Genomic DNA, 15,645 nt, shown 5'->3' with positions numbered 1-15,645 from the left:
ATAATTTTTATATGCATTATATATGTTATGAGCTCATACATAAAACCACATCACTTTAAAGACTTTCTTGCTATTGTTTATATAGTATTTTGAGTTTTCTTATATTAAGTGCTCACATATTGTGGTGGGTGGTGGGGCCATGTGCAATGCTTAATGATGGTTTGGGTACAAATGTTTAAAATAAAAGAAGTATTACAATTATTAAATGTTTTAAAAATATATGTCACTTTATTTATTTAAAAAATTTTAAAAATATTTAAAAATTGTGAAATTTCAAAATAACCTGGGCCGGTTCGGCTCAGTGCGGAGGCAGTTTTATGACTGAACCGGACCGGTCATGTGACCGGTTCACGGTCTAGTTTTTAAAACATTGATAAATATTATACATTAAGGTTTTAGTATTACAAGGTCATTAAATTACACAAATTAGATACAAGTGGAGTTCGACTTGATGGAAAGGAAAAAAAGTTTAGATTAAGAATACAAAATCACCAATTATCCATCAACAGTTCTCCTGTTTCTCCTCTTGCTTCTATCAAAGCACAAGACATCAAGCACAATAACGATTGCCATTGACCCTCCAAATCCAACACCAAATAATATTCCCAATATAATCATATAACTTTTGTTTTCTATGTCATCTAAAGTTGGAGGCGATATCGAGATATTGTTCATCATTTCAACTAAAGTGTTGCAAGGAAACCTACATAGTCCCACATTTCCTTCAAATGAAGTGTTTGAGAACGTCGAGAATAGGCCACCTTTAGGAATTCTTCCAACTAGGTTGTTGTAGGAGAGATTTAAAGCAGAAAGGAACATTAAAGAAACAAGTTCAAGAGGGATTTCTCCATAAAGATGATTTTTAGAGAGATCCAAGTACTTGAGTTGTGTCAGACTGCCAAGCTGATGAGGAATTGGACCTGTCAAAGCATTTCTTGACATGTTGAGCAAGTATAGAGAAACAAGATTTCCAATCAATGTAGGGATCTCTCCATTGATATTATTGTTTGATAAATCAAGATATGAGAGGTTCTTGAGAAATAACATAGAGTCCAACTGGAAAAATCCAGTAAAGTTATTCATAGCAAGCGAGAGGAATTCGAGTCCAGACAACTGAAAAAGTGCCGTTGAGATTTTTCCTTGGAGGTTATTATTACTGAGATCAATATTTTTCAATAAAGAAGCTTCAACAAACACAGGAAGTTGGCCAGAGAGCTGGTTCTGCCAAAGCAGCAATGCCTGCAACTGAGGTAGATTAAATAGGGTTTCAGGGATTGGGCCTGAAAGCGAGTTATTAGATAGATCAATTATGACAAGTTTTTGAAGACCTCTCCCTCCATAAACTCTAGGTATTGAACCTGATTTTTGATTCTGTGCGATTGTTACCTCAACAACAGATGAAGGTGACTGAAAAGGAGGAATCAGACCTGTGAAATTATTGGAGAAGAGGATCAAATTCCTTAGCTGAGTCAAGTTCCAAATTGAAGATGGTATTTTCTCGTAGAAATTACAGTTTGAAAGATCTAATATTTCCAAAGACCTTACATTGCCAATTGTATCAGGTAAAAACCCTGAAAATTTTGAGTCATAAAGCACCAAACTTTTTAGAGCACTATCCATAGTGAAATCTGGGAGGGAACCAGAAAGCATTGGATTAGAGGAGACATCAACAATTGTTAAATTCTTAAGCTTAAATATGTCTTTGGGAAAAAATCCTTTAAGCCCACAATAACCTAGCCGAAGCACAAATAATGAAGTAAAATTAACAAAGAAATCAGGTATATTGGTGTTCAAATTGTTCCCTTCAAGGTCAAGGATGGACAAAGACCGAAGCTTGGATAAGGAAATTCCAATGCCGTCGGAGAGCGAACAAAATACCAAGCTCAACTCTTGAAGTTTGGGAGTTGACCTAGCTAAAGCTCCACACCATTCCTCTCCACTAGCAGAGATGTTCACATCATCAAGATAGAGCACCCTCAGATTACTGAGCCCTTGGAGAAGCGCTTCGAAATTTGGCTCTAGATATGTGAACTCGAGGTAAGACAGATCCAAATAAACCAAATTTTTGAGACGAGAGATGCCGATGGGTACTTGCCCCTGGAATCCCGAGTCTGAAAGATCCAGATGTGTGAGATTCCCAAGCTTTTCCCATCCAGAACTTGGAAGAAAGCTTCCAAAGAAGTTGTTGAAGGCAAGGTTGAGAGCACGCAACGAAGTGAGATTAAAAAGGATCGGATCAATCCTACCCGATATGTTTTGAGAGCTGAGGTCGAGATGGATGACATTACCCGAATCATCGTCGCAAAGGATGCCGCTCCATTGACAACAGTTCGTGTTTGGCTGCCAAGATTCCAGCTCAGAGAAATTGAAGCCCTTCTTTAGTTGTAGCAGCGCCGATCTCTGGACAGGGAGGCATCCAGAGACGAAGATGATGTAAAGGAACAAAGACAGAAGAGTTAGGTAAGTGGAAATCATCAAGGCAGAAGCCAGAGGGCAGGGAGAAACTGGAGAATGGAACTTCTTAAAGACGTTATTGATGGGATCTTGGAAAAGTAGGTGGAAAACTAAACTAATCGTGTACAAATAAAAAAGAAACAAAGTTTATAGGCAAAAAAATAAAACATTTTGGCATCATTTTAATTTTTACCTCGTTATATTGGGGATTCATCTACAACTATCATATGAGCCGGCATCTTATAATTGGTCTCTTTTTATTCTTGTTCTCTTCTACTTGTTCTCCTCTTGTTTGGGGAATTTCTTAGGGGGTGTTAATATTTGACTAGATTCAGATCCAATTTGAAAAATTTTGTGTTCGGGTCAACTCGTTTGTCATGCTTATCAGGTTCGGGTCAAGATTCTGATCTGTTTTTAAAATTGGGTTGGGTTCCGGTTAACCCGAATTGACGTTGCTCACGATCGTCCGACGGAACTCACTTGCGACCGGCAAATGTCTGTAGAAGGCTGTACTCGTGACCACGTAGGGCCGCAAGCTGCAATCACTTTGTATTGTTCGATCAATTAATTCAAATATAACGAATTTATTAGGGTGTCATAATTCTGTGATTTTTTTTTTCGATTTTAAATTTTTTCATGCTAAATTCTTATTATCTTTGATGTTGTTTTGCATTGTGTTGTCGATCAATTAATTCAAATATAAATTTATTGTAATCAAAATTTGAATGATTTAGAACCAAATTTTGATTAAAAATAATTTTTATTAAAATTCAAAGATGCTCCAAGATATGAGAATTTATGTTGATCAAATAAGTTCTAAGTGATAGCTAAAAAATAATTAAATTTAGGGATATGTTGTGAACATAATTAATGTAATTAGTTATTTATTCATTATGATGATTTTTTTTTTTGGAAAGTTTAGGGTCAGGCCTTGCATTCCTATATAGGTTCAAAATATTACATAAGAGGTACACAATATGATCAATATATAAGATCATAAAATGAGAAAGAAATTAGAAAATCCAAAGATCCAAAAAAATTAAAAAACAAAAAATTATGGTTCACAATAACCAACAAGAATATCCAAAAAGATGAACAGCTTCAATGAGGAATGCCTTCTAAGGGCATCTTCAATGGATCTGCAAAAACTCGTTTGCGGTGCTTAAGGTCGCTCCAACCGAGCGCCATTTTCTACCGCATACGATCGCGAATGAACAGTGCGACATCATAACAGTGCGACGCCATATTTGGCGTCGCACTGTTCACCCGCCATTTGCTTTTTTTTTTTAATTATTCGAAAAATAATTATTAATTTTAAAAATTAAAGTTTAGATATTTTTTATTACTAATTAAAGAATAATAAATTAGAAGTATCTTATTGTTTTAGAAATCTAAATATTTTTTACATAACTAATTTTCTCATTCCTATTTAAGTGTTCTAATGTAATTTTCAATTTATTAGCTAAATATTTATTTATGTATGACATATTAATATTCAAATTATTTTATGAAGCAAAAAATATATTTTTTATAATTATAATATACTTAATTCAAAAATTTGATAAATAAAATTTATGATTAAAAATATATAAAATGAAGTATGGAAAAGAATATACTAGGAATATTCTTTTTTTTGTATTAAAAAATGGAGTTCGATTGGAGACAAGTTACTGCATTTTAGTTTATTACTGCATTTTGGAGTGAAAAATGAGTTTTTCGGTTGGAGATGCCCTAAGGGAAAAATTATTGGGTGCGGAGTGCGCACCGTCCGCACGAACACTGGGTACCTAGCGGTACCCAGCATTATCCAGCGGTATCGAGTGCGGATACGTAGCGCCCGACAATACTTGAGCGGACGGTTCTCCCCGTCCGCACTCCGCACCTAATAATCTCCTTCTAAGGTGGCAAAAAAAAGCCACTTAGTTGAAAATTGCCACAAATTGAACACCTTCAGTAGAACTCAACAAATATAGTAACACAACCACTATAATAAGCTCCAAACAAATTAATCAAATAACAGATGCAAAATAAGCATCCAGCTATTGGGAAACTAATAAATAAAATATAACAGTAGCTAAAAAGAGGTTAACTAGTAGACATCAGGAATACTCTAGCAAAATTTTTTTACTAATATGATTATTATTGTAAATATTTTTACTAATAGATTTATATATGATAATTTTTTATATATGGATTTGCTTTCATATGAAATCTGATTTAAGAGTCCGACAATGCTTTGCTTTGATAAAGGATAAAGGAAGAAGAAGCCATTAGGTGATGAGGGTTGACCTAAGTCATCACTAAGTCATTTAAAAGGCCTAGAAGTGGAATTTTTATTGCGTCCGGTAAAAATACCGAGCATACCGAGCATACCGAGTATACCGAGCGCCTGTATTGAGCACAATACTGAGCACTTTAGTGACGTGGCGTTTTGTTATTATTTTCCGAATCCATTCGATAACCTGACGGAATCATTACTCTGTCAAGTGCCTGTTCATGTTTGAGCTTGCATGTTGTTATTAGCCCGTTTAAGCTGGGTCAACAAACAAGCTTGTCCACGAACATATCTTTTGTTCACAAACAACTGAGCTCATAAAATGATTCTTCTTATAAACAATTTCGTTTATGAACATTTTAACTAAACAACCCACAAAACACGAACAAAATATCTTTCTTTCATAAATAAATCCATTCTTTTAAAAGAGTATAACATGAAAATTAAAATTAATTCATTATAATAAAACTAAAAATTAAGCAAAATAAAAATTTAATCAATCTTCTTAATTAATGAGCTATATATCGAGCATCTTATCCAGCTTGTTCACAAGCTATAATCGATATTGTTTATGAATACAAATGAGCGGAACACATATCTATTAAATAATGTTTATTTATTGGTTGAGCATTTTTCAAATTATTTAAAATTGTTTTATTACTTGAATAAATGATCATGAACGAGCCGCCCGTAGTCAATCCAAACCACTAGTAGATTATTGAATGCTTGGTTTATTTACAGTCATAGGAGTGATGAGATGTGATAGTTAAAAACTATATTAATTAGCAATTAATCTATGAATATATATAAAAGTATAATTGCTAATAGATTTTCTCTAAATTTTCGCCAATATTATAGGTTCATTGTTTTTTATTTGAATTATATAAGATTTGATAGAAAAAAGAAATTTGGATAGAGAACAATGGTATTCACATAGGTTGATCCTCCAACATGTTATAAACCTATTAAGGTGAATTTCTAATAGGGGTAATATCTTTAATGAAAATTATGAGGGGTTAGAACTATTGGTTGCTATTCCTACTTAGGGGTGTCAATATTTGACACGACCCGAAAACCCGACTCGAACCCGACCCAAAAATTTCGGGTTAGGGTCAACCCGAACCTGAAACGGGTCGGGTTCGGGTTCAACATTTCGACCCGTTTCAAAAATCGGTCGGGTTCGGGTAACCCTTTGACCCGAAATTGACCCAAAAGTGACCCGATTTTGACCTGGCAACCCAAGATTGACCTGATTTTGACCCGAAAAGAGGAGATTGACTCGTTTTTGACCTGAAAATTAGCAATTTTTTTTGTTGAAAATGGGTCATTCGGGTCGGGTCGGGTTGACCCGGACCCGAAGCTAGTCGGTTCGGGTACAGGAAACCGACCCGTTTTTAAAACGGGTCGGATTCGGGTTGACCCGAATAGTGCCGGGTCAGTTTCGGCTTCGACCCGAACCCGACCCGTGACCCGAAATTAACACCCCTATTCCTACTACATCTGATAATTTCATTGAAAAGGAGGACAATATGGGTAATGAGAATTCGTATTTATGTTAATGATGCTCCTGTCAAGAGTATTGACGCTACTATTCCTCCTCTTTCATCTCATCTTTCTTTCTTTCCTAGCTATTTTCTTGTAAGGGACTCGTCGACGAGCCATTGAGTTTATTACAAGTCCTTTGTAAATGTTGTTTCAAGTCAAGACTTATCTTTATTTATTACGATATATATCATATTTCAAGTGTTAAAATTATTCACATTGTGGATTTATATTTATTATAAATTTTTAATCTCTAAATTTTACAAGAATTTAATTAAATTTATTTATTTATTAAAATGGTAACTATGTAAATGAGAGTTTTTTTTGGGGACAATAAAGTAAATTATGACAAATTCATACATACATCAAATATTTGAAACTTAATCAAAGACCTCTTAGTTGATAGCGAAATTTTCTAATCAACAAAAAAAAATATGTGCTGCATATTAATGAACGAAATGAAACTTGAATTAGAATTTTGCAAAGGTTGAGAATAGAAACCCCTTAATTTACCACTTTAAATTATAATAAAAAACAATGTAAAAAATAGAGGGTTTAAAAATGAATAAGTATATATAAAGAAAATAATGTATAATTGCTAATAGATTATTTTCGAATCTTTGCCAATATTATGGGTTCATTTGTTTGTTATTCTGTGTGGAATTTGTTTGTGTTGATTAACTAAGTTGTATTGTTTATTTGGACCTTAATTCCATCAGTCGAACTTGACGATGAGCCAGTTGAGAGGTTGTCGGGGGTTCAAGGGCTTTGTCTCAATTTATTTTTTGTCTACACAGTTGTATAGTGCTGCAACACTGTATGCTGGAGCACTAAAACTTTTCAGGCTAGGGCAGAAGATAGAATGCTCCAACCACAGTATTGAGGCTAAGAGATTAAAAGCAGCGTTGTGGTACTCTAAACCCTTGCGTCGTGACACTATGATCTGAGTCAGATGGAGCAAATTTTCATTTTATTTGTATAAAATTTGATAAAAAAATTGCATAGAAAACAATGGTTTTCACATAGGCTCATCCTCCAATAATAGATTATAAAACAGGCTTATAACCATGGTTAGTTTTCAGATCAAATCAAATAACTATCTAAGCTGATTATGAGATTAATTTGTTGATGAACCTAAAACATTTCCACTTTAACACATGCCCTTTTGATTTTTAACCTTTTTTAGTTAAGTTTGGATATTTAATTAAAGACATATATAAAATATCTTTCATTTAATATCTAATTATATTAGGCCAGTATGGACCCTCAGCTCGCATGAAAATTTTTAGTATTGTACGGGAGAGAATTTAATTAAGTTAAACAATAATTTATCTCTCTTGTTTTATTTTCTCACTCTTCTGCCGTGATGTCTATTTCTATTTCAATATATTAGTTTTTTAAATAATTGGGTTAGAAGTAGGGGTGTCAATTTCGGGTCACGGGTCGGGTTCGGGTCGAACCCGAAACTGACCCGGCACTATTCGGGTCAACCCGAACCCGACCCGTTTTTAAAAACGGGTCAGTTTTCCTGACCCGAACCCGACCCGCTTCGGGTCCGGGTCAACCCGACCCGATCCGAATGACCCGTTTCCAACAAGAAAATGGCTAATTTTTGGGTCAAACTCCTCTTTTCGGGTCAAAAACGGGTCAATCTCGGGTTGTCGGGTCACTTTCGGGTCAATTTCGGGTCAAAGGGTTAACCCGAACCCGACCCGATTTTTGAAACGGGTCGAAATGCTGAACCCGAACCCGACCCGTTTCGGGTTCGGGTTGACCCTAACCCGAAATTTTCGGGTCGGGTTCGGGTCGGGTTTTCGGGTCGTGTCAAATATTGACACCCCTAGTTAGAAGAGCCTAAGTACATTTTTATTTGAATGGGCATACAATTTTTTTAATTTAATTTAAATAAATGTAAAATAAACTTAATTTAGCATTTGTATATTACTCTCATTTCAAAAAAAATTCTCATTTAAAAAAAAAAAAAAAAAAAAATCAGAATAGGTTTTTAGATTGAATGGCTTTGCTTTTCAATGAATATGATATAAAATTTAATTATATTATTAAATTATTTATTTTTGTTTTTGGCTCTGATTAGAATAGCTTTTTCACTCTTTTCTAAAATAATTTTTTAGTTCAAAAATGTATAGCTCAAGAAGCTTTTGTACTAAAATGTTGTTTTAGAAAGCAGTAAGAAAGCTACATCAAACGAACCCTTCGACTGCCACCATTGCTCCATTGGTTAACATTGTCCTCACCACGTCCATAAATAAATAATGTAAGCAAATATAAAAAAGACTACATATGTAAAATAAAATTATGAACAAATCCTTAGCCTTAGAAAATCAGAAATTAGATGAGATGAAGCTCATCATAGCTCGTGAGGCAATGAGAGTCAAATTTGAGCTACTCTTGATTCATTACTAAAAAGTTAATGTTTTCGCAGTATTTTATAGCAGCGGTTCTAAAACCGCCACTTTAGATAGATATAAACAATGATAAAAACTGCTGCTAAATTCACAATCAAAAGTCATCTACATTTATATAGAAAGGAATGATAAATCGCCGAGCTGATGAGGAATTGGACCTGTCAAAGCATTTCCTGAGATGTTTATCAAGCACAGAGAATCAAGCTTTCCAATCACTGCAGGGCTCTCTCCATCAAAATTATTGTTTGAGAAATTGATGGAATTGTAGATACTCAGAATCTTTTGCAAATTCATCTAGAGTCCTTTGATTGTGATAATTATCGATTCTTGATAGAACTCTCGGTATGATGATGAAAGATTGTTAAGGCCAGTAGCTAACTTCCCTGCTTCCTTGTCATTGTTAATTCTCATCATTGCTTTCAAGTTGCTAAAACATTCTACGCACAAACTACCATTGAGATTATTAGAAGAGATATCTAAGATCTGTAGCTCTTGGAAGAAGCTTGTTTTTCCATGGTTGTTTGTTGGAAGACTGAATGGGCCATAGAATTTATTGGAATGCAAGATCAGAATAAGAAGTGAGGAAATATTTCCCAACCGATTAGGAAATGTGTCAACAAATTCATTGTTCCCCAAGTCTGAAACTTCAAGTGCTTAATAATTGACAAGAGAATGAGGAAGTTGGCCCTCCAAGTAGTTGATGTTGAAATTTACTGTTTGAAAATTACACTTTTCACTACTTTCTGGAGGGATAGATCCTTGAAGTAGATTCCTTCTAAGATTCAGAATATCTAGGTCCATTCCATTTCCCATAAGGCATGGTGGAATATAACCAGTTAAACCATTGTAAGATAAGTCAAGGACATAGACAGATGTTACATTACTAAGTGAATCAGGGATTTTACGACTGAGATTGATTTTTGCATGGGACAGAAAAGTGGTGTGGTTCAAGTATAAGGAAACGTTTTGAGGGATTGAAGATTAGAAATTTTAAGTATGAGTAATCAAGAATAAAGGTATTGGGCGGGGGAAGAGGAATTGGTCCTTGAAGCTTGTTTGAGTGGAGATCGAGAATAAGGAAATAAGGTATGGAATAACTAAAAGAAGGCTCTTCAACATTAATGAAAAAGTTGCAAAAGAGGTTTAGGTAGTTTAAATTGTCATTCCTAACCCTCCAAATCCAACTTTGCGAAGGTTATTATTGCTAGGGTATTTGAGAAATAACATGGAATCCAACTAGAAAAATTTGGTAAAGTTATTCATAGCAAGTGAGAAAAATTCAAGTCCAGACAACTGAAAAAGTGTCATTGGGATCTTTCCTTGAAGGTTATTATTGCTGGGATCAATATGTTTAAACAAAGAGGCATTAGAAAACTCAGGAATTCTAATAGATCGTATTTTGATTTTGTTATTTTTTTTCTAGAGTCATTATAACTTCAAATTATAATCTGTCTTTGTCATAATATTTTGATCATACTATTTTACTTAAATGAATTTTTTCGTAATTTTTGGGCACCAGCAAAATCCTTAAGGAATTTGTACCGGTCGATACAAGTGAGGATTTCGGAATTGTCAGGTGTCCGTTTTGCAAACTGATTTTATCGATATTTTTAAATTAAAATATTTATTTTCTTAATATTTTATTATAATTTTTAAAGTATCAAATTGATTTATATGAATTTTCTATTGAAAATTGATTAAATTAAATATTATATTAAAATATCTTAAAATATCTAAAAACATTAAAGGATTTTTTTATAAAATCCTTTTTCCTCCCTCTACTTCGGCTAAGAGAGAGTTTTAGAGGATATTTTAAGAGAGAGAAGTGAGAAGAGAAAAGAAAATATAGGATTTGAAAGTCGAGGTGCGATTTTTGTCCGTCAAGCCTGCTGGGGTATTTGCTCGTCTCGTTGTAATAAAACTTTACCTTATTTATGATTTCAAAGATTTTGTTTTATTTGATATTTTTCTGATCAAATTTATATTTTTGTTACCGAAAACTTGCATAAATTTGTATTGGCAAAATTTTTGCCGCTTACTTTTTGTATGTTATAGAGATCATGATTATGAACATTTTGAGTTTTTTTTTTTTTAGATTTTTCACCAGGTGATTTTGAAAATACAGTGATTTTTGTGCACACTAAAATTTATCGTTATGTGCTTGAGTAATAGCTGATCACTATTACTGTTATAGTATTGTGAAAATAATATGTGTATGTGAAACAAATAAGTAAAGACTGATTGACCTGTTGGTTGAAAACTGATTGACCTGTAAAGGATGGTGGATTGACGAGCTTTCCTTTAAAAATTATGATTTGGTTTTATCCTCTACTAATTCATGTGATACATTGATTGAGAGTTATAAGAAGATCATTACTGTGCCGAAGGGAAAAGAGTGACAACTATTTACTGAGCCAACAGTTTACTAACACTGATACTAATACTGAAAAATACCATGATAGCAAAGACTATTTACTTGTTTAGTGTGACTACTAAAATGCATGTTTTTGATGCATTGTTCTTATTATTGTATTAATTTATTATTACTGCACGAATTTACTGTTATTCCTTTTATTTAGTACCCATGTCATTAGATTGTTATTGTTACTGATATAGATACGGTTAATATTTGATACTACTGATTCACACTGTACTGATATTAAGCTTGTGATATAGTGAGCACATGATATATAATAATTGGATATCATGAGAACACTCTTATATCATTTTACTATATTGATTTGATTTTAACTGTCTTTATTGATATTTTGATTCAATGCTTTATCCGATTTCCTTATTGATTGGTATTACAAATTCGACGAGTGCTTTATATATTTGATACTTATGCTAGTTTACTATTTTACAGGCTCATATACTATAGTATTTTAGTGTTTATAGATTCTACTACTACTGCATGTAAATTTTATCGTTTATGTATTAATTCAATGATCATATGAATGCAGCTGCTATAATTTGATGGTTGACAAACATATTGCTCTTTTGTCATGCTTTGAATTAAGTTATAGATTTTAGTGACATGCTGAGCTTTTTAAGTTTATTATATGTGGTTAAATAATTTCATGTCGGGGTAGGGGAGCAGGATTGTGAGGCTGGTCAGGATTCTTCAGATTCTTTTTTTTTTTTTAAGTTATTCCTTTGTACGAATGAAAAAATATCTATGATATGATTATGTATATCATAAGTATTTATATGCTTTTTTAGAATGAATATAGATATATACATTGATGTTTTGAATTATAAAATATATATTATTGTTTATTAATGATAGATGATATTATATAGATTTAGTTGTTATTTATTTAAATGATAAATGAATAATTCTTCCAATTTAAATTCTGGGGCATCACAGGAAGTTTGCCAGAGAGCTTGTTTTGGGAAAACAACAGTGTCTGCAATTGAGGTAGATTAAACATAGTTTCAAGGATTGGTCCAAAAAGAGAGTTATTAGATAGATCAAGCCTGATAAGTTATTGAAGACCTCACCCACCATAACCTGTAGGTATTGAACCTGATTTTTGATTGTGTGAGTGTTATCTCAACAACAGATGAAGGTGAATGGAAAGGAGGAATCAGACCTCTAAAATTATTGGAGAACAGGTACAAATTTGTCAGATGAGTTAAGTTCCAAATTGAATATGGTATTTTCCCGTAAAAATGATAGTTTGAAAGATCTAATATTTTCAAAGACCTTACATTGCCAATGGTATCAGATAAAAACCCTGAAAAATTAAAGTCAGAAAGAACCAAACTTTCCATAGTGATGTCCATATATAGTGAAATCTGAGAGGGAACAAGAAAGCATTGGATTAAAGGAGACATCAACAATTGTCAAATTCTTCAGTTGGAATCCATAGACAAAGACGATGTAAAGGAACAAAGAGTGAAGAGTTAGGTAAGTGGAAATCATCCAAGAAGAGGATAGGGGGGCGAGTCGGTGAGGGATGACAAATCTAGGTGGAAAACTAAACTAATTGTGTACAAATAAAAAAAGAAAAAAAAAGTTGATAGGCCAAAAAAAAAAAAAAAAATTCAGCATCATTGTAATTTTTTTAATAATTGCATAAAATTAATATTTATTACCATCATCTTAAATGAGTGAATAAAATTAATATTTAAATAAGATTAATATTTAATTAACATTTATTCTTCACAATGGATAAAACATGTTTCATTTAGCCGACACCACCCCACTTAGTGAGATAAAGACTTGATGTTATTGTTTATGTTTATTCTTCGTTATGCGCCACTGGTCCTGATAACTTTTATTATATATTCAATCATAATATTCTAACCTTTTTCTTTTAAGATTGAATTTGTTTGTTTTTCACAATGAGAAGAAAATACTTCTGTTTTATGGGGCCAGCTACAAGAATCTTTTTCTAAATTGTGTCACGTTATAAGTCAAATTCTCATCTAATTCTTATATATATATATATATATATATAGTATAGAGGGAAAGAAGTATCATCCATTATTTTGGATAATACATTTTGAAATGATTGTTTGCTAGCTTCCAAATTACTTGGCCCTTCAATTCGGTTATTGAAAATTATAGATTATGATTAAAAACCATCTTTGGGATTTCTTTATGATGGCATGTATAGAGCAAGGAAAGCTATTGAGGGCATGTTTAGAAATTCTAAAAGGATGCACAAACCTTACACAACTATTATAAAGACTAGATGAGATAGCCAGCTAAGACAAGACATACATGGTACTGCTTGTTTTCTTAATCCATATTTTCAATATGATAAATTTTTTTTTTTTGCCACAAACCTAAAGTGATGCAAGTTTTATTTGAGCTGATTAGAAATAAAGATATATCCTCTAAACCATTAACAACAATGAATGATGTTAGGATTTTCCGTGATAATTTAAAGAGTTTTGGCAAACCAATTACACTATCGATGGCCAAAGAAATGCAGCCAGGCAAGTGAAGCCAATATTTTAGTATATATTTCTTTTTTAATGCATATCAAATAAATAATACTTAACTATTTGTAAATGAATGATGAAAAATGTTCGGATCAAGTGCATCAAATTTGTAGAAATTGGCCGTTAGAATTCTTAGTCAAACATCTTCATCTTTTAGATATAAAAAAAATTGGAGTGTATTTGAACAAATTCATATCAAGAGACGAAATCATCTAGAGCATCAAATGCTTAATGATCTTATATTTGTTTGGTACAACCTTAATTTCAGGCATAGGTAATTGTATTTAAATATTTCTATATATAAACAAGAATAAATTTTTTATGATGTTTTATATCAATTTTATAGATTTCAAACAAAAAAAAGAAACTACGATCCATTGGATTATACAAGCATAGATATGATAGGTTTTTGGGTGCTTGATGAAGAACTAATTTCAGAGTTTATTATGGAGAATTTAGAGAATGAAATATATGCTGAAGATGTCATTTCTGTTGCAGAAGAACTTAATACTAATTGTAGTAAAGAACCTTAAAGTAAGTACATAATTGATTTAAGTTATATCATTTGAAAGTAATGTTTAATATATATTTCTATAATGCAGATGATGATGTCCTCGAAGATGTTGGAAATGATAATGAAATAATTGGCAATGACGATATTGATGCTTTTGAAGGGGAATGTTTTGATGAACAAGAATTTAGGGATATCACTTTTGATGCTTCAAATCTAGGAGATGACTTCTAGATTTATTTGCATATTTATATTTGAACTTTGAAGTTTGACTTGATATTAAATTAGGAACATTTTGTTTGATGCCAAAAGCTATGCATTTGTTTATGTTTTATTGGACTAATTTGATGTGACACTTATATTATGTGTTATTTGATTATATTTCATAAGCTTAATTGATGTCATGTTTATGTTATTTGAATTAGGGGCTATGAAAATAGAATGTAGAATGAATGTATTAGAAGAAAATTTAACATTTATTTATTTTTAATAATATTATTATTTATTACTTTATCCGGTTCGACTGTGAACCTCTTCTTCTTCCGGTTCGTTGACTGGACTGATTTTCACAACCTTGATAACTGCTAATAGATTATTTTAGAATATTTCAATATTATGGGTTCTTTTTTTGTTATTTTGTGTAGAATTTGATTATGTCGATTAATTAAGTTGTATTGTTTACTTGGACATCAATTCCATCAATTGAACAAATTTTTTGTCAGCATAGTCGTATTGTGCTGTGACGCTGTATGCTGGAGCAGTACAGCTTTCAAGCTAGGACTAGAGATAGAATTCTCCAACCCCAGTATTGAGGCTTAGAGATAGAAAAGAATGCTGCATTACTCCAAACTCTAGCATCGTGACACTATGAGTCAGACGGAATAATTTTTCTGCCCTCTTCTTCTTATTTCACTTGAATTGTTGAGCCTTTTGGATGTTTTTGTCTCTTATCTAATTTCAGTAGAGAACGATGTGTGAAGTGAAGAGGGACAAAGAGAGAGTGTGAGAAGATAGGCTTGTATAATTTCTCCCAATTTTCTATAGTAAATTTCTTAATTGGTGCTCCGTGGTATTTTTTCGATTTCTTGTTTTTTCATGTTAAATCTTGGTGTACTTTTTCACTACTTTTATTTTCTTATTTATTTATTTTCTTTGTTTGATTTTACTTTCCGACATAGTTTTCATTTTATTTATATAAAATTTAGTAAAAAAAGAATTTTGCATTGAAAACAATGGTATTCACATAGGCTGATCCTTCAACAGATTATAAAGTTGGCTTATAACCAAAGTTAGTCTTCTGATCAAATTAAATAACTATATAAGCTGATTATGAGATTAATTTGTTGATGAACATATGCCCTTTGGATTTTTAACCTATTTTAGTTAAGTTTATATATATAATTAAAGACATATATAAAATATCCTTCATTTAATATCTAATTATATTAGGCCAGTCTGGACCCTCAGCTCGCATGAAAATT

General features: G+C 32.3%; 1 protein-coding gene across 3 annotated transcripts; it reads right to left on the bottom strand.

Moving 5' to 3' along the window:
• Window positions 1-426: 426 nt before the first annotated feature.
• LOC110099261 (probable LRR receptor-like serine/threonine-protein kinase At1g34110) lies at window positions 427-2,592 on the bottom strand. 3 transcript variants are annotated; one of them, XM_028700852.1, is made up of 2 exons: window positions 2,096-2,432; window positions 427-2,024 (listed from the first exon to the last, which is right to left on the bottom strand). In XM_028700852.1, exons 1-2 carry the CDS (start codon window positions 2,295-2,297, stop codon window positions 496-498), a joined length of 1,731 nt encoding a protein of 576 aa, XP_028556685.1. In that variant the 5' UTR covers window positions 2,298-2,432; the 3' UTR covers window positions 427-495. The 3 variants fall into 3 exon arrangements, with proteins under 3 accessions (XP_028556685.1, XP_028556684.1, XP_028556686.1); XM_028700853.1 differs by having other exon boundaries at window positions 1,038-1,280; window positions 1,387-2,591; XM_028700851.1 differs by having other exon boundaries at window positions 427-2,592.
• Between the last annotated feature and the right edge of the window lie 13,053 nt (window positions 2,593-15,645).

The sequence above is a fragment of the Dendrobium catenatum genome, unplaced genomic scaffold, assembly GCF_001605985.2.
Source record: "Dendrobium catenatum unplaced genomic scaffold, ASM160598v2 fragScaff_scaffold_1604, whole genome shotgun sequence".
Taxonomy (NCBI): Eukaryota; Viridiplantae; Streptophyta; class Magnoliopsida; order Asparagales; family Orchidaceae; genus Dendrobium; species Dendrobium catenatum.
Note: the sequence above shows the minus strand (reverse complement) of the source record. Positions and strands in the feature narration are given on the sequence as shown.